This window comes from Larimichthys crocea, chromosome VII, assembly GCF_000972845.2.
Source record: "Larimichthys crocea isolate SSNF chromosome VII, L_crocea_2.0, whole genome shotgun sequence".
NCBI classification, from domain to species: Eukaryota; Metazoa; Chordata; class Actinopteri; family Sciaenidae; genus Larimichthys; species Larimichthys crocea.
This window is the reverse complement of record NC_040017.1, coordinates 8,971,888-8,992,576: the sequence shown is the minus strand read 5'-3', so window position 1 is coordinate 8,992,576 and position 20,689 is coordinate 8,971,888. Positions and strand designations below refer to the sequence as shown.

At 41.4% G+C, this 20,689-nt stretch overlaps 1 protein-coding gene across 1 annotated transcript; it reads right to left on the bottom strand.

Moving 5' to 3' along the window:
- Positions 1–4,786: 4,786 nt before the first annotated feature.
- ypel2b (yippee-like 2b) lies at positions 4,787–20,422 on the bottom strand. Its single transcript, XM_010737418.3, has 5 exons — positions 20,006–20,422; positions 13,544–13,775; positions 12,665–12,708; positions 11,634–11,742; positions 4,787–8,193 (listed from the first exon to the last, which is right to left on the bottom strand). Exons 2-5 carry the CDS (start codon positions 13,658–13,660, stop codon positions 8,104–8,106), a joined length of 360 nt encoding a protein of 119 aa, XP_010735720.1. The 5' UTR covers positions 13,661–13,775; positions 20,006–20,422; the 3' UTR covers positions 4,787–8,103.
- Between the last annotated feature and the right edge of the window lie 267 nt (positions 20,423–20,689).

Genomic DNA, 20,689 nt, shown 5'->3' with positions numbered 1-20,689 from the left:
TCTTCCGTCTCTAAAAATCAGCAAAGATGTAGATCATCAGTAGTCTGGGCCGAATGATGTTCAAGATTACTTTATTTGTCAGTCTGCAACACTTGTTTGTACAACAGAATGCAAGTTGTAGCCCTTCATGATATAAAGAAGAAAAAAAATTGCAGAGGATAAGTTGAGGAGTGTCTGAGGAAAGGTCTGGACATGACAAGTGACATTTGCAGGTACATTTACATGATGTTTAATGCGCTGGCCTGCAAGCTCACACTAGAAATGCACATAATGTTTGTTTGGCGGCTTGTTTAACAAGCTGCAGATTGCAGGACAGGACATGTGTTTATGTTTATAAGTCAGATAATAAGGTTATCTATGGATACCTCTCCCCTATGAGGAGTGTCTGAGGAAAGAATCTGCTCTGTAGTCAAGTAGTTTATCAGCAGATACTTCTGTATTGCTTGGCAGATGACAGCAGGGTGAACTTGTGTTGCTGGGGTGAATGTTGTGTTTTAGTCTCCTTCTAATTTCAGTTGGACTTTAAAGAGAGCATAAAGAAACTTTCCCATTTTGGCAGCTTAGTGAGTTAGCATTTGTTTTTTTCTCGATTCTTGAATTTTCATTTTTGCATATTTCATTTGTTTTCTTGTGCATAGCTTTAAGATGTCTGAGCCACTCCCTCACACATATAAAACATGCAACTTCTTCAACAAAAGCAGCTTCTTTGTTGACTGATCATTGGTGGATGGGCATAAATTCTTAAGAAAACATCATGAAAATTGATAAAAAGCTCTATTTTGTTGATTCTTTATCGATAATTTGGTGACCTCTCATGGATCTTTGACATATCAAGCTGCTGTAACAGTTTCTTTGTGATGAAGAAGAGGCATTCAGGTTGTGACGGATACCTGAAAGGAACAACCTTGGCATTATAATCTCTTACTGTTTTAGAGTTTATCTGAATAGAAGTGTGTCATCACTCAAGTTGCCTTCACTGAAGGGCTTTGAATTAGTTGTTTTGTGCTTGCCTTGCACATTGCTCTCCAGCCTGCCGTTTGAATGTCTGATACAGATATGAGGTCACAGGATTGAGGAGGGGAAAAAAGCCTTCTCCTCTCCGTAGAGGCCTGTGGGCACTTCTACCCAAGTAAACAAATAAGAAGGCGGCTCTTTGCTTCCCACAGGGGCCAATGATTCCCCTCAAAAAGAAGCAAGAGCAGCTTTTAGATGCTGGTGTAGACTGAGCACCCGATCGATTATCAACATCTGGTGCCACTTAGGTGTATAACGAGAGAAGTGAGATAGCGTGTTTTTATCCATTGAAATACACAAAAAGTTGTCCAGTGCAAGGAGTGGGTTGTTGTTCTTTGTGCTGCGAGTCAACAGACTTCAAGGAGAATGATTAAGCGTTTGTGTTGTCTGTGTGATGCAGCTGGAAAAGTAAATTAAAGCAATTAATCAGGGACAGCGGCATCATAAGATGGCATGTAGCTGCCATTTCTATTGTGTTTTTTTCCCTCAGCTATACTGAAGTGTCGCGGTGGCGGTTTGTGTGTGTGTGTGACTCTGTGTTTGTCTGTCTGTACATGATGGATGATTTCTCTGTGAGCCATTAGAGGCGTCTGTGTGAGCGCACTCCTGAACCTCTGCATTTGTGAGGACCAAATGTTGCCACAATAAAAACATAAGCACAAAGAGTTTAACGGAAGAGCTTGAGGATATATTATTTTTCACTTCCTTGCTGAGATTTATTGCCAAGAATAACAATAGTTAGTAACTTTTCAAGCCCGGTCGGTAAATATGAAGCTGGAGCAAGCAGCTGGTTAGTTAGCTTAGCATAATATAGTGAAGTGAAGTCTGTGCAGAAGTGCCAAAGACTGCAGTTTGTCAAACGTCCACTTGAGGCTGGCTACAGAACAAGTCAGTCTCCATAAGGCCCCATGTTATAATGTCCAACATTTCAAAAATTATAATAATAATATAATAATGTTTACATCCTGGTACAAAAAACAGTTTTGGTCTCTATAGCTAATTTCCCTGTTCAAGACAACTGTACTGAGTCTGAATATTTTTTTTTAACTCAACTGTTAAAATTATATTATGGCTTAAAGTTATACATAATAAGGAGCATAGCTGCTTTGATTGACAGGTAGGTGCTGTTACAGATGGCTTGTTTGAGCACCAAGGCATCATTTAGCCCACCTCAGGTCCTCTAATGATCCACGTCTTTGCCCATTTTCAGATTAGCCGGGAGGCGGAAGAGGCAGGACTGCCAACATGGTAGATATTGAGCTTCAAACACGGAAACCTATAGGGGACGTCCCAAATACAGTGTCCATTCTTTCTGTCCATTCTTTCTTCCATTCTGTCCATACTGTCAGTGGTCCAAACGTAACAAAATCAACTTTTGTTTTTTTGTACAGATTAAACAAATGAGAAGTGTTGCTGAACTTTAGAGGTGCTGGTAGTCGTATTTTGTTAGGCTAGTTGTCTTTATGCTTATGCTATGCTAGGTGGCCTATTATCGCACAAGCATGAGAGTTGTTTTGATCTTCTCATCTGATTATTGTTTTATAAGATTTGATGTTGTGTTCATGTGTTCATGAATAGATTTGAGAAGAAGAAAACCTTAAATGCATACATTACCTTTATATATATATAAATATATAGTTCATATATGATTATCTATCTACTGTATGTCTTCTTAATTAAAAACAATAAACTGAGACAAACCAGCGAGTGTGACTTCAGGGCAGAGTCAGCATGAAAACACCAATGCCTTGTCGGGACGCCAGTCCAGTGTGTGTGTGCAGGCAGAGCAAATTGTATGTCATGGCCTGGTGGACTGTATCCATGCAGACCTGATGGTGTGTTTTCATTAGCATGCCTCCCAGGGTGGTGATGATAAGCCTTTTAGACATTGGATTCTGGGATGATAAAGAAAATACTAATATTTATTAAATATTTATATAATATATTTATATGATACTTGAAATACTCAGCAGCTAGAGAGGAAGGTACTGTGGCAAAATGACCCAGATCTGATCTTCCCCTGCAACCTAAATGATCATCTGTAAAAATCTAGGTCACATGGTTTCAAATCACATTGGTTGTTGTGTCCTGATTTGACTATTTTGTATCAAATTTAATCATTACACGTATATTGTAATCCAGACAGTCAGCCCCTGTCCAACTTTTGCATCAGTGAGAAAGAGCGAGACAGAAGCACAGACGTAAACATAGACATAACATAACACCGAGCAGCAGTCGGGTCAATCAGAGAGACAGAGGAGGGGTGGGCATGGCAGACCCAGACAGTGCATGACACCAACTCCTCCACCGCTCTGCTTTAGGAAAGAGAGACAGAGAGAGAGAGACAGGGTTGCTAGGAGACCTGGCCCAATGCAAACACAGCACCATCTGCTGCAGTGATATTTGGAGTGGGTTAGCCAAGTCGGACAGAGAGAGAATCAACCCAGGAGGATCACTGGAAACAACGCTACAGGGAGAGACAGAGGAGGACAGTGGACAGAGGGAGGAGACGATGTGATAATGGTGAAAAGAAAAGCAAGAAAGCATGACCAAAGTAGGAAAGTAAGCATGACGAGAATACTGATTAATGTATGACTAACAGGTGTGACTCTTATACCGCCCACTCATAACCCTCCTCCACACACACACACACACACACACACACACACACACACACACGTCGTCAAATCAGCATCATCCGCATGTTATTTTCTGTAATATGGTGCTGCTGTTGTCCCCCCCCCCTTCACTAGTAACAGATGATGCATTTGTTACCATGGGGACAATAAAATGGCACCATCACATATCATAGTTGAGTTGCAGAAAATTTGTGCCCACGCTGTCTGATGATGCTTCAGTTCACACAAACAAAATGTTACCTAGGGTTCAACTGAGCTATCTATGTCACAGACAAGGTGGTAATATGCACACATGATCAAATTTGGTTCTTCAGTTTTACATGTGATGCTCGTGTAAATATATAATAACCATTGAAAGAAGAAATAACACATCATAATCTTCAATAACACTTTCTCTAACAGGTAAAGGTTGAATTTGTAAGCAACATAACTTGATGCACAGCCTTGGTAACGTTTATGGCTAGCTAACTTTGGATAATAGAGTCCTACTTTTAATGTTTGGTCAAAGTTGATCTGAACGGTTAGGGTTACCATTTCTGCAGGGTTTGACTTTAGTGGACTTCATGATTTCACCTGCTACAAATCATGTATGGAAATGACATTAATTAAGACTAACAAAACTAACAGGTTAACAAAAATGAGTAAAAAACAAACGTCTTTGGAGAACTTATTTGGAAAAACCAAAACAAAATTACGGAGTAGACTGGACATAAGGAACACACTTCGGGTGTCCTTGTCTCATAAAACCCCTCGATGTGACCAGCTTGATGCAGAGAAACAAGCTCAGGGCTCCAACTAATTCAGTGTAATGGTGAGTTGTATTTTTTATGCACTTTATATTTGTTTTTATGTCAGTTGTATCATTTTTTTCCATCATATTCATCCCCCAAACCTTGAAGTGCGGTCTGTGAACACATTGTCTTACATGAAACTGGTCCATGGAGCAAAAAAGGTTGGCCACCGCTGAGCTAAATGACTAAATTTAGAAGTAAATGTTAAAAATCTGCCTCTTGTGAGTCATGCAACTTAATTAAGATGCAATGCTGAATCATTGTAGTGCCCCTTTAAAGTGCATCACCATCAATATCAAGATTCAAGAGGGTTGCAAGAGAAGAAACATACACTAGTTTATATTCCATACAGATATCAAGGTGCATTTTATTAGATGAAGATCCAATGATATATAGTCAACATCAGCATCCTCCTTTACAAAAGACATTAAAATTGAAACATTTTCAGTAAAAAAGTAGTATCGTACAGCCAATGTGGGGTACCAGAGAGAAAGCATGACATGACCTAAATCATATTCATTCATCATCGTATGGATCATAGATAAAACACAATACATTAACACTATTTACAGTCTGTAACACAGAGGTTGACATGAATGGTAATCCTCGTGGTGAATACAGTAAATAGAATATATTCATATATTAAGTTTTTTTGTTTACAAAATCATAATGCATTATATATAACCACAGAGAAAGGCTATCCACAACCTTGGCTTTCAGCTATACACACCCCCTCGTTTGCCCGAGCAAAATGAGATCTTTTGTTTAGTCAATTTATTGTTGATGGGTGGGTTCTTTGGTTGTGCTGGGTTTAATGTTGCAGCCTCCAACTGAGCTATCAGCTGCTGAGTGTTACTGAAGAGAGTTAGATCTTTAGGTTTCATTGTAACCGGAAAGTATTGAGCTGGACTCGGCATATACAGGGCAACTTCTTTAAGGAAACGTAACGGTAAACTATGTGTGACAAACCGGGCAACTAATTTTTACTTTACTAAACCAGGATCGCATTTCATCTGTAATGCTTTTGTGCTGAGATGTATGGAAGCCCTGAATAGACATACATTTGTACATTTTATTTATTTATTTTTGTCAGTTTTCTTGTGAACATTTTTTTTATTTGTTTTCTCGAGATCTCAAGTTATTTATGTCATTATGTTGAGATAATGGGATCATTTTGTCGAGATCTCATGAAAACGAAACTGTGTTTTCCCGAGGTAACAACTGTAATTAATTTGAAATCTTGAGGTAACAAACATTAAATCAATGATTTAACATACTAGACTATTCTTTTGTTTTCTCGAGATCTCAAATTAATTATAGTTGTTACCTTGGGAAAACACAGTTTCGTTATCTTGAGATATCTCAGGATAACAAAAGTTTATTTCAATTGTTTTCTCGAGATCTCGAGTTATTTACGTCATATGTTGTTATCCCGTGATAAAGGGATCATTTTCTCATGTTATTGCAGGGAGCATCATTAAGTGTAGCAATTTCAGAGGAGCAGAAGAAAGTTGCAATTGCAACGATTTAATATGTAAACTATTTTTATTTTTTCTTGAGATCTTGAAATAATTATGTTGTTATCTCGGGAAAGCAATGTATCATTAACTTTAGATCTCAGGAAAACTATCCATTATTCTCATTATATCGTTCTCCCATTATTTTATTTAACGACATAAGTAACCCACAAACACTTGAAACTCGAAAACAAATTAACTTAACCCGTCATCACGAGAAGACAGAGGAAATAAAATGTATGAATGTATGACCTCTTAGGGCTTCTGTAGAGATGAAACTGAAACAAGATGTTGTATTACAGCACAAAGTTTGTTACACAAAAAGGACCGAGCACAAAACTGGTCTGAACTTGTTTTACGTGCATGCATTGATGTTGCATTTCTACATAATGGAGGCAGCTGTAAAGTATTCTCTCATCTAAAAATAATACCATTTCCATCAGAGAATGACATATCCAGCACATTATCCTGGCCTTAGCAAAGAACAGTTAGCATCAAGGCACCCTGAGCAGTGCTTCCCATTAATGTTACCTCAAATATTGAATAACTCACAGGCCCATGATGCATGAGGAATATTTAGTAAGCTAACCGAGGTTGGAGAAAACCTAAAGATAATGTGCTGGTGCATTAAGGGACAAAAGAATAAACAATGCTTTGTAATGTTGCCCAGTAGGTTTGTTACGTATGTATTATGTATTGTGAAGATCAGTGTAACAGCAGTTGAACAGCAGTCATCCCAGACTGAAAGAGAGCCTAAGAGTGATAGGATTACCGTTTATACATATGCATCTACAGTACAAACCTCTGTGGACATGTGTGTATATATATATATATATATATATATATACCTCGTTACATCAGTAAAAGTAATAACTTACTTTTCCCTTGGCCCATGAAAACAGTCATGCGTTGGCCATTTGTTTGTCAGTTTCTTCAAATCAAACTGTTATTTGCATGTTACCGGGGGGTTGTGCTTGTGTCTGAGTGATCACCAGCTGCACCCCCACCACCACCATTACCACCACCACCAAGCCCGCAGAGCCTCGTCACCTTCGCTCATTGACCTACAACAGCAGAAAGATGCTCACAGTGCTCGCAAAACCTTTGGGAATCCCAGCCAAAGTTGTTCACCTGAGACACGCTTATGTTGTGTAATTCTATCTGGCCAAGTAACAAAGGTTGGTCCCAGCGATGCGTCCACTGACACCAGACATACACAGGGGACGGATCAGCAGATCACTTTACATGACTCGTATCGAAGGGTAGCTGCTTTGCTGCTGCGAGGGCAAAATTCCTGTGAGGTTTTTAGGGACAAGCTGATGGCTATTTCTTTCTCCCTCGGTCCACCCTGAGCTGCATTGCTGGCAAGACACGGAGTGGATCCCAGCCAGAAGCCATCGAAGCCACTGCATATAACTTTATCAGGATCTTCCTCTCCCCACCATGGCTTGGTGGGCGGCAACCCCTGCACCAACTCAACACCCATGTGCTCGGGCCTCCGTGCCAAGCCTCAGCGCCAGGCCTCATCACTGGCCCAGCTGGCATGGCCCTGATCAGCTGGATTTGCTATAATCATCTTAGGTCATCTCATTCAGACGCAGTGAATGCCCATCAGCTCTTCAACCAGGGCCAATGAACCCTGCCGGGTCGCCCCAGCTCGCCTCCTTCTAGCTGAATTTCCACTGAGTGACCTGTTTTTAACATTACTGTCGCATGATGATCTCTCCGAGCAGGTATACCTTCTCAAATGTTTCAGTAAAAAAAACTGAAAATGAGACGTTTTTGTCTTGCCGGCCAGCCACCTAGTCCTGCTAGCTGCGCACAAGCCTGCCTAAGTCTGTCTCTCTGTCAAGCTGGGATGTCTGGGACCTCGATGTGTGTGTTTCTGTGTGTGTGTTTGTGTGTGTTTACATCAAGAGGCGTGGTAGGGAGGGATGGGCAGAGAGTTACAGAGGTTAATGGGAAATCAGCCAAACCAAAGTCACACACTCACCCACCAATTATGAGCTTCCCCTCCCTTTCTCCCTCCCTCCCTCCCTCCCTCCCTCCCATCCATGAATTTGTCCATCCATCTAGTCCCCCACCCCCCTCACCCCACTCTCCCCTTCGCTGCGTTCGTGTCCCGGCTGCTGCTCGTCCCTCTCAGTCCCAGCCGTTGTCCTTGATCATGTGGGCCAGCTCGATGATGAACTTGCCCTCTTTATACTTCTGACTGCTCTCAAAGGCATGTTCCTGGAGGGTGTGGCAGAGGACAGGAGAGAGGAGAGTGACAGATGGACAAAGATTAATGACATCTTTGACAGAGAGTAAGACACAAGTGGCAAAAAAAAAACCTACTCATGACAGCCTTTTCAGCTGTATATGAAAATCCTTGACTCAGTCCTGGCATGTCCCTGCGACTGGCTCTCACTTTGGAAGCTGGTTATATAACCGTCCGTCACTAAACACTGCAGAGGACCCTGCAGAACCAAAACCAGACTGGATCGTCAGACCAGACCGTTCTGGCACAAATGCGTCTCTATCCACTAATAAACTTCAAAAAAACAAAAACAAAAAAAGCCACAGGATGGAGCTTCGCAACAGCCAGCACAGATGTAGAGTCTGCTCTAATTTTGCAGGCTATAACATGTATTTGTACTGTTAAGTTAGGTGTGTAATCCAAAATTCCTCCTGGAAAATATGAATGGGATTTATATGAAACGCCAGGAAGGAAAGGCTGAGCTACATAAAAGCTTATTAGCTCCACTTAGTACTGTTTAATTCAGTGAAATACATTAACTCCGTAGTCATTCAAGGGGACATACAATGTGTTCCCTTCTATTCTGTTATATATAATGTTATAACGTCGGATATTCATATTAAACATGGCCAAGGTTTCAAATAACCAGATTTTTGTATGTCTCACAGAAAGGGCTTTTTCCGTTATGAACTCTTGGTGATTTTTGGTTATTGATGGATATATATCTTGACTTGTTGGTAATGTCAGGATGGCTAACGTAAGCTGTATGGCTAAAGGCCACAGTTAGCAGCAGTTAGTGGCTAAAGTAGTTAATCGCTAACGTTATCAAGCAATATTTTCATCAGGAAACTGAAAGTTGCAGCCAGAAGTAGCCCAGAAACTATTTTCTCCGTAAAATATGACCCAGTTTCATCAAAGATAGTAAATTAAGTTATAAAAGTTCTTTTTTTTACAGTAGTCAGTACCCCGAAATATTCCACTCCAATAGCAACAATTATTTTTTCCAACCTAATCCTGATAAACAGTAAATTAATCAAATTTAGTGCCCCATGTTGCTATTTTCCAAGCTTAGTCACTGTAGCTGTCATATGCCATTGGGTATAACAACTAGAGGTTGAAGTGATTCTCATAAGCACCCATTTTCACCCTTTAATTAACTTTGCATACATATTTTGACTGCAAAATGGCACTCGCCTGAAAAGCATAACATCATTAGGATAGCTTACTAAGATACTATATAGCCAGTAAGGTAATCAAGAAGTTATGGAAATGAAAAAATCAAAATAATTGACCCCAAAGTTGGCAAGTTTGTCAAATGGCTAATGGATAAATAGCCTCAGCTGCGTGCTCATTGTGTTTAATGTTAATAACGTTAGCTAACATGCTAAACTAACATAGCGAATATATATATATATATATATGAAGTACAGCCCCACTGAGCTGTTGCAGACTGTTCTACGAGAAATTCCCCAAAAGCTAATTTTCCTTCTTCCAACGTGTGTCTTCATGTTGAGCTGAAAGATTTAAAGGTCGAAACAGGAGTGTGTTAGGAGCGCATATGTTTTTAATTAACAGATGTCTCTCATGGTGGTCATGTGATCACACTCAGCTGCTTTTGCTGCTGCTTGATAATCCCACCTCAGTTTATTCTAGTTCACTCCCATGTCTCTAAATTTAGGTATTTCTGGTGGCAGTAACTTACAGTGATAGCAGCGAGCAATAAACCTTTAAGTCATTTCACCACGGCTCTTGTTTATCAGCACAGTTGCTCATCAATGCCGAAAAAAAACAATGTGTGAAAAAAAATATGTGTTTCCAGTCCAAGTCTGTGCTCACTCACTGTATAACTCTCCCCTTAAAACTGTCACAGAGGCGGCTGATATAAATGTTCTTTCACTGTGGAGCTTCTGTACCTTGTTTTGTCTTTGGCTATTTTGGTTCAAAGCTGAGCAGAGGTACGTTATCCGATTTCTCGGTTTAGAAGTGCAGTAGGTCAGGCGGGCCTCTCAATAGAACTTTGACGACTGCAGAAAACCAATACTGCTGCAAATGATATTAATGGCAGCCCTCCATTAAGTCCTATCTAATGTCTGTGCACTTGTCCATGCATGTGGCTTCTCTGCCTTGTGGGGTCCTGACAGGAATAGAGACTACCCAGAAAAGTATCCACTTTTAACCCTGGTTTACCAGTTGTTTACAAGCCGTCATAAGGAAAATAGTTATTTTTAGGCTGGAAGGTTAAAGAATCAGATTTAAGGTTTGACATGTGGCGATCAATGTTACGGTTAGAGGTTGCTGGTCAATGGCGCCTTCTCAAGCCAGACAATAAGGGTACTGTGTGTACGTGTGTGTGTTAACCCCTTAAGGATACTGACACGTGCCCTATAGTGTAAACTCTCACCTCCATGCTGACAGGCCTCACCAGTGACAGCTGCACATGCTCAGCTCTGTTGATATACAAGGACAGCTAACATGGGTGGATACTGATCAGTATCTAAAATGTCAAACTAGACTAAATAGATCCCGAACGTGTATTTTGACATGCTATATCACAGCTCAACTTGTTAGCTGTTAAAATGAATTACATGGTCAGTTTGTATACGTTCACTCAACTTTATTAACATCTAGCAATGACAGCTGTGATTAAATCAGACTTATGAAGTGGAGTATAAGCTGCCATCAAGCAGCAACCTCCATGGCTGTGAAGTGAAGCCAATGTGGAAAACTGCAGTTTCCTGAACAGCCACTTGAGGCTGGCTACAGAGCGACTCAATCTTCATAAGCCCCCATGTTAAAATGTCCAACTTAACAGCAGAAATAAACATGTTTACAGCCTGGTACAAAAAATAGCTTTGGTCTCTATAGCTAATTTCCAAGTTCATGACAACTGTACAGAGTATATTATGCATAAAGCTATGCATACTTAACAGCATTGCCGCTTTGATTGACAAGTGAGTGCTGATGGCTTGTTCTTTCTCTCGCTTTTGCCAATTTTTAGATTAGCCAAGAGACATGACAGCGACTATAGCCACCAGAGCTTCAAAACAGCTCTTCAGATACCTACGGGTAACGTCACAGATACGCTGTCCATTCTTTATACTGTCAATGGTCGACATCTATTGAAACTAACCTAAGGAATAAACTGTATCTATGCAAATCTTCAGGTTTGAGTGACAAATACAGCTGATCCAAGTGTTTTTACGTCTAAAAACATGAAAAACTCAGAGACAGACTTCTCCTTCTTTTCCCATCTCATAATTAATTCAGCCCACAGACATACCACTGCACTGACCCTGAGAGAAGAGGAAGTCCAAATATAATTAGGGTGCAAATAAAATTAGGGTGCGCTATAATAACAACCTCCCAGTTTATCATCCTCCAACCTTGGATGCAGTTTGCGGTGCCGTGCATCAAATCAGCCAAGGACACTTACGTATTTCCAGCCCAGTGTCGTCTTGCAGTTCTCACAGTAGATATCTGCTACAGCATGCAGGCCTGTGAGCAGAACTCTCTCCTCTGCTGGGCCACACCCGACGTTCACCCTGATCAAGGGGCGATGGGTTTGCCATGCGGGAAGGAAAGTAGAGAGAAACGAGACAAGCAGAGACAGGGAGACGGAAGTTAAAAAATTAGTGTTGTGCAAGTGGCTCAAGTGGTTCAGTTGGGTGTAATGTGTGATGTGCTCAGAGTGAGTCACTGCCTCACACCCACTCTCACAGTACATGCTGATAGGCCGCTGGGCTGCAGATTCAAACAGCCTAATTTTCACACTCAGCTGATAACAATAGAGCTCCTAGGCACGGGTTAGCTCCGTGTACACCAGGGCTTCAACAGCTACACAACTACTGTGTGGAACAATATGCAATCCCTATTTTAAAAGACCTGAGTATGTTAGATCATTTGTCTCCTGTCTAAGGGTGCAATCAGACAGGATCCTGGGCTGTGGCAAAATCGCTGGTATTTCCATTTATTTGAGTGGAGGTTGTCCGTTTTGGCTGCAGCGGTGCGCATGTCTCTGAAACTGAGACTATCCAGTTGGATTCATGGACTAAACTCTGATAATCTATATGTTTTGTTCTGGCTTTGTTTATTTCATGTACCAGCTTCCGAATCTGAGTCACGCTGAAAATAGTGACATGAAGAAGTTTAATTTGGGTGGCATCTGATGGTTTCAGAGAGAGCTAGCAAGCAGTGGTTCGAGAGACACAGACAGTGAATGAGAGTGAGTGAGCGCTGGCATCGATAAAGCTGTTAATGAGCGAAATAAAGTTATTTCCTGATTGTTTCACAGCAGTTACGCTCAGAACAAATAGACACACTGCTGCACAACCCTGTGGTGATTTGCCACAACGCCCAATTCTGTCTGAATGTACTTAAATTCAGACTCCGGACAGTTATAACGTCAACTGCAAAGTAATTTACAAACAAACGAATCATGAAAATACCTGTTAGAGGAATACTCACACTGAGTTGAACAGGTAGGCTCTGCCTTGGCTGCCCTGGAACGACTGCAAAGACGAGATGAGACGAAGATGAAAAGGCTGAACAAGAATCTACCCTTTCATATGGTCTATTAAATCATATAGGCATGCTATTATATTGCCATAATGCCACAGTCAAATGAGATGCCTGGTTTGGTTTCCTTTATAGAAACGCCTACATGTTGATTTGAGGCCAGCCTTTACTTTAATAGAAGCTTATTTTAAAAGCTGTGGAGAAAATCTATTTTAACATATACTTTAAAATGGTGCACAGTCTCCCAGTAACAGCCCATATGTTACTGATAACATCATGGCTAATTAATGCATAAGTAGCGTCATGACAGGCGGTGCAGTCATTTTCTTGCAGACCTATATTTGCCACGACACGAAAAGCTGTGCCGTGCAGCTGTGTTACAACCGGTTAAAGGGCTTTTTTGTACACAGGTGAGAGAAGTCTTCTCGTGATCGCACGTGGAAAAAGTGACAGTGCATTCATAATCCAATTCACTAACCAGCTTGTAACATAATCCATCCACAGGTGATAGCGTGATAGACATACAGGTGTTTATTTGAATAATTCCTCATCCTTTTCCCCCTTTTTTAATCGTCAATGCTTGTCTTTTTTATTGCAGTTGATGCTCGTACACTATATATTCTGTAATATTAACTGCTACAAATTGAAAGAAACATAAACAACGCAGTAAATTGCTTCTTTCGGAAGTAAAACAACATTAACTGTGTAAATGCATCTGCCTTTGAACTCCATTCAGCTCTGGTCTGGCCTAATGGTTTCCATGGCCAAACGCTGATGGTAAGATGAGTCAAGTCATCGGAGTGGAGTGCCGCTGTTGCCACCAGTTACCTTTGAGATGAGCTCGTCGTGGTTGGCCAGGTGAGCTCGGCAGTGGATGCAGCTGTAGGTTCGGTGGCAGCTCGGCAGGTACGCCTGGAAGGTCTTGGAGCGCGTCATTCTGACCATGGGCGGAGTTGGCGGGCGGTGCAAGAAGGGACTGCCAGCCCAGGTCGGCTCACAAGGGAAGCACCGCAACACACAGGTGAGGGCCGTGGTGGGCGGTGGGTTGGGAGGCGAACACCTGAGCACAGGGAGGATAAAAGTGCAGCTAATGGTTACATGGTTGTGTAACAGCTGGTGTTGCAAACTGAGCCACAGGTGAATAATTGCTGAAGGGATTACAGTCTGCTGTGAAACTCTTAAAACCACAAAAAGCTGGGGTGTGATGAAACATCATGCATTATTAATGAGCCTGTGTTTCAGGCTGAGTCACTAAATTTCACATTTTAGTTTTCAAGCTGAAAACGGAGAAGAAATTCAAGCAAATGGCCAAACACAAGTCCTAGCTGGTCGAGACAACAGTTCAGATCATCAAAGCTGAAACAGACAAAAAACTAACGGATAAATACTTTATCTAATTACTTAGTTTAAGTAATTTTAGGCATGCTAGCCGCATAGCTCTATAGATACCAAATGTCCAGTCCTCCTTTTTGGAGGTGTCTGTGAAGTAAAGCCAAGTGTCAAAAACTGCAGTTCCTTAAATGTCCATTTGACGCTGGCTACAGAACGAGTCAAGCATAACACACTCTCCGAAATGTCCAACTTCACAGCAGAAATAAACATGTTTACAGCCTGGTTTGGTACCTATAGCTAATTTCCCCGTTCATGACAACTGAGTCTGAATTTTTTTAACACATTTAAAAGGTCAAGATGGCAGCAACCAGAGCCACAGATTTTGAGCTTCAAAGCGTCTTTTCGGAAACCTGTTTGGGAAGTCTCGAATACGGTCCATTCTTCATACTGTGGTCATTGGTCCAAACATAACAAAATCATCTTCTGGTTTTTGTACAGATTAACCAAATGAGATATAACGTGTTGGTGAACTTTAGAGGCACTGGTAGTCGGATTTTGTTTGCATCTGACAGAACCAAGCTGTCTTTATGCTAAACTATGCTAGGCTTGTTATCGCACAAACATTTGATGTTGGGTTCATGAATATGTTTTTAGAAAGGTGTGTGGGGTAAAGAAGATGTAAATCTTGAATAAGGTTAAAGAAAACTAATTTTTTATGTATTTATATAATGTGCTGTATCTCTTCTAAATTAAAAAATAAAAATAAAGAAAACCCATACATAGTCCATTCTTTATGTCAGTGGGATTATGTCATGGCATTAGTCTTGATTGAGCAACATTGTCTGGCTCCAGCTTCTCAAACCTAAAGATTTCCTCTGTTTTATATCACTGTAAACTGAATACCTTTGGGTTTTGGACTGTTGGTTGGACATTTTTAAATGTCAGCTTGGACCAAGCGATGAATGAATTAACTAAGGAAAATATGGCAGACAATTGATAATAAAACTAATGATTGGTTGCAGCTGGTGGTAAAAACCATTCTGCACTGAGTCCAGTTTGTATAATGCACACTGCCAGCAGGGCTAGCTCTCATTCTGTGTTTAAGTCTATGAGGCTGCTGAGATAATCTGCTTAGCCGAGCACAACTGTGAGGATCGTGCTCTGCTCGCTCCATGATATCCAAATAGACCGAGCCCTTAAAATACTTTTGCTGGTGTGCCCTGGTGACTGAGAAGATTAGTGAGCTGGCCTGGGAAGCCATCCCAAAGGCTCGGGGCCAGGAGGGCAGGAGTGTGTTTTGACTAACTGTACAGGACAGACTAAATGCTTCAGGGGGGCTCTCCTCTACCTTATGCTGCAGTGTGTTTTTATTGCTTAATGCAACTTTAATTGTGATTTCAGCACTGATACACAACCTATCACAAAATGTAATCTAGTTTTATTCCCCAGTGCTACTTTCTATTAAGTTGTTGAGGAGCCTCACCACAACAGGATATTATGTTGTCTACATTCAGCTACTGTTCTTACCTGATTTAAAACAGACTTTTTCTCTACAGTATAAAGAACAATGACAATTTCTATAAGTTGTTTTTTATGAGCCGTTTCATCACCTTCACATAACGCTGTCCCGTTCTGTCTCGTCTACTTCCTGTCTGTCTTTACTGAACCATCTGGAAAAACTAATAAAATACTGAATGGGAGCAGGAGGCCTGAGTGAGTTCAAGACAAACACGATAGAGAGAGAGAGAGATTCTTTACTTTACTGCTCTGCAATATGATTGTTTTTAGTGTCGGACAGAGGCTGATAAAGGATCCAGTGCTGATGGGAAGGACCGGGGAGGATATAAATAAATAAGGCAGTGAGACGTGCCCTTGTTTTCTCTCCTCTGACTCGGTGCCAGCGGCGTGGGATTGGGGCACAAAGACACGCTCAGTACAGTTGTCAGAATTGACCTCTGACACACACACACACACACTGATGTTTAACCCAAAGCATGTTTTATCCTCTCGGTCGTTTCAGGACTGAGGACAAGGAAGTGTATGTAGCCTCCAGTCCTCTGTGATTTGAGTGCTATACAGAATGGACACCTCAACTGTGATCTAATTAGAGACATTTGCCACTTAAATCTTTTAGATTATTTTCTATGTAGCTGCTTCATTGAGTTTTATGTAATAGTAAGTTTAATATATTTTATTTCTAGACTGTTGGTCAGACCAAAAAACAATATAAAGAAATTTTATCGAAAAAACAATCAAGAAAATCTGCATAAAGCTGCCTGATTATAGCTCAGTAATTAGTCTTGATACACTTTGTACTGTACTAGTTACTGTAAGTAATCTGGGAAGCTTCAAACTTTAACTTACATTAAATTTAAGCTTCTTCTTCTAGGCCTTACCACTGCACTTGCTACAATTACTAAAGATATAAATGACCATCTAAACAGTGTAAATGTGTATAGATAGATATGTATAGACGAGAACCTGTCCATCACAGCTGACCTGGCAAGATGTTTACTTGAACTCTCAGCTGTAGAGAGAGCTCTGCAGGATGCTGTTACACTAAACTGTCAGCATGCCGATGTATAGCGGTATCATGGTACTAATCTATCTTCTACAGTGGTGCTGGATTATAGTATTGCACTTCGTCATGGGTCAAACATAATCCATGTGGAGTCTTCTCCGTGTATTATCTCTGAAGAATCACTTTATTACTGCCATAACAACAGAGGGCTGGTCAGTGGCTTTAGATGAAAACTGATACCTCTTACTCATATGATTAAAAATACAACGTAATATTGTCATTGTATGATGAAATATTCTGATAATCAGTTTATTGATTATGTCATAAAAATATCCACGCATTAGTTCCTCTGTCATGATTCGCTGTTTTTTTTGTTGTTTTTTTTATCACTGTAAGCTGAACATCTTTTAGGTCGGACAAAACCAAACACCAACCTCTGTGGTTGTGAAATGAAGCCAATGTGGAAGTGCCAAAAACTGATCTTGAAAACTTGATCCTGGCTCCTGAAGGGAGTCAATCTCCATACATCCCCATATTAAAATGCCTGGTAGAAAAACAGTTTGAGTCTCTGTAGCTACTTTCCTTGTTCATGACAACTGTACTGCAGCTGAATTTCTATTTAACTCACATGTTCAAATTATATTATGGCTTAAAATTACATATAATTAACAGCGTGAACATTTTGATTGACAGGGCCTTTACAGATTGCTTATATGATCACCCAGATGGCATTCAGCTCGGCTCTGGTCCGCCAATGATCCATGTCTTTGCCGATTTTAAGCTGCTTTATTAGCTGGGAGGCAGAAGAGGGCTGCCAAGATGGCGGCACCACAGATTTTTAGCTTCAGTATGGCTCTTCAGAAACCTGTGGGTGACATCACGCATAGGCTGCCCATTGTTTATACCGTCAGTGGACAAAACAAGACATTCTGATACTCCTGACAAAATCTGTTCTGACATTTTACGGACAAAAAAGCCAAGAGAGCCTGTGAGTGATAATGAAAATAACCATAGAGATGTTTAATTAAGCTGCAGTTTTGCAGTTTCAGCATTATGGCCTATATGTTACCACAATCAGAAGCTTCTTTAGGTTTAATTTGCACACATTTTCTAGTGGCTGACTCACAACATTGAACAAAGAAAATAAGTAACTGTGAAAAAGAGAAGGCCACTAAACATGAAGTACAAAGAGAGAGCAGGAACTTAGTAGCACATTAAACACATAAAACTGTCCTGGACCTGTTTGAGGCTGAACTGTGACGCTGTTTGACATTTTACAACAATTAGTTTCCAAGAACGAGACAAACACTCGTCTGGAGTGGGAGGACGTTATTTTGCAAGGCAACATTGTTTGTGGGGAGGAGGTTGCTGACGAGCTGTAAAACGCTGACGCAAAGAGTCAATCCGGACTGCTTAGCACTGAAAAAAAGAAAAACTTTGACAGAATAACAAATCGTATAAATGATCAGATGACTGGAGGAACTGATCGCGACGATCCAAACAGCAGGAAAATGTTATCAGGATGGAGACTGTCTGCACAACCTCAGTGTGTGTCCCTCTTCCTTCGGTTTATCTTTCAGCCTGCCTGCGTGTGTCTTCTCTTCGTCTGTCTCTACGCCTCCCAGCCTGTTTGTATATTTACTTTGTCTGCTGTTACTCTGTCCATTCATCGGCACTGCCACGGGTGGTTTGAGGTCACCGAGCTGTCCATTCTGGTCATTTCTGGGTGTCATCACAAAAGGCTACGTGCCACGAGTCTCAACAGCCAAAAGGGCCCTTGTGTCCCAACAAAAAAACCTTTGTTATGTAACGCACTGATGCTGCCGCTGCTGATGCTGCTCCTGACAAAGATCGAGAGCAGGAGAAAGACAGAGGGGATGAGAGTCGGACAGGGACGGGGAGTTGAAACGAGCAGAGGAGTAAAGATGGAAGAGTGTGTGTTGTCTCATCAGTGCAACACTGTCCACGAGCTACGATTTCTGTACTTCATGTACTTTCACGCTGCTCTCCATTCAGTCATAAACCAAGGCCAATACAGCAGCATGACATCACTGAGTAGAGGAGGAAAAAAATAAAACTCCTCTCTCCTCCCCCTCTCCATATCAAATCTCACTGATGAAGCGATGCTCCTGCATCCCAGGTGTGTGTGTCTGGTTACTGTTACTATGTTTGATCTGTACTCACTTCTAATTTTCTTCAGTCTGTCTCAGTTTCGTCCTCTACAAAGAAGAAGCAGCTCTGTATCTCCCTCCTCTGTGTGCGGTTATCAGACGAAAGTGAACAGTGAAAGTGTCATAAAAAGTGACAACAAACAAAGGGGGCGATGTGTCAAAGAGAGAAACTACAGGCAGGACACACTGTACACAACTTTTGTTTATGCCTGTGAAAGATCCCGTTTCAAGGCCTGCTCTGCAACTCCCAGAACACAACATCTTCGATCTCTGTGTATCGACTCCTCGCGTGGTCATTAACTATCTGCATGCACGCCCTGCAATGAAAATAGATCGCAAAGAGAGCAAAGGTTGTGACTTGATAAAAGTGCCTGTTCTTAAACTGTCTATATGGACTCACTTTATTTAGTAGATGTTTTGGTGGCGGAAATGGAGCATTTTGTGGGATGGCAAGGCCTCAACACTTCAGTAAATACACATCAACACACTGTGTGTGTGTGTGTGTGTGTGTGTGTGTGAGTGTGTGTGAGTGTGTGTGTGTGATTATTGGTATGAATCAGGTCACAGGCAGTGGCGCACTTCATCTGGGGCAGAACTTCAGCCACCACACAGAGCACAGATGGCGGGGATGCCTCAGCTCAGTAATGCTGAAACACACACTCACACACACAAACACACTTACTCACACACACTCACACACACACACACTTACTCACACACACCCACACACACACATACACACATGCACACACACACTATGAAAAAATAGCTTTAACATCTGCAGTGACTTGGGCAGATCGATGACAATCAGGTGGTTGTCGTCAGAGTTTATAATCACATGAGCGTATTACACGATAAACCGCATTGATCGCCGCTGACGTGCGCCATCACGGCTATGTGCGCGCACACACAGGAGGATGATGGCGCATACGTGCGGGACTGCCACCACAAACAGCATGTGTCCTAATAATAACCACTAGATATTGTAGCTCCACTGCGGAGTGGACCTCAGCATCCCATCCAGGGAGAAAACACCAGCCCAGGCATGAAATATAGTCATGACAGTCATGGTATAAACAAATCAATAAAGTTGTTATTATTGTGATATTACAGCATGCGTACCTGCAGTCTGTATTAAAAGTTACCTCGGGTTTTTAAAAAAGTGTTGCACAAAGCTGTGTATGACAGCATCGACGCAGGAATGAGCCTCATCACAAAAACAAATATGCACCACAGTGAAAAATAACGCAGAGGAAAACATTTTACCTTTGGAGGGGAGAAAAAACGGATCTCCACGTAGCCTAGGAAATGTCGCACCTCCTCGTTTTTCCTCGTGGCAGTGCCAATCCTTAAACCCCCTTTCGCATTCCTTCCCTGGCAAATTTGCTCTTCTTCTTCTTCCTCTTCTTCTTCTTCTTCCTCTCCTCTCTGGCCCTGACAAGTCCTGCAGAGACGCAATGTTTTGACGCGCGATGATGCCCAGCAGAGTTTAGAGGAGACAGAGAGGATGAGAGCGATGAAGCGACCAGCCGGAGCGAGAGGGTTCACTCCTCAACACTTCCCGGTTTGCACAAACACCCGTCATACGCTTTAGGACGGCTTATTTGATTACAAATGGCGTGGTGCATTGATGTGTTGATTCCTTATGTTTCGTTTAAGGCGTTTAGCGACGTTGTTTGAAACGTACACTGTTGTAAACACGTACAAACACTAAGTTATGATGGCAAAACATCGTACCGCGCATGCTCAGTGTGAGTTAGTGGCGGATGTTTGCCATAGCCGTTTGTTGATTTTATTACTTATATTACATTTTAATATGAATTAATTACACAGTCAGTTAATGAACTCTGTATGGATTTTGCTGTCATTGTGTTGTTTTTGTTAGTCATGGCTGTCTTGAGTCGTGTTCGCGGTTTTTATAAAAAACGAAACCAGCTCAAACAAGACGGT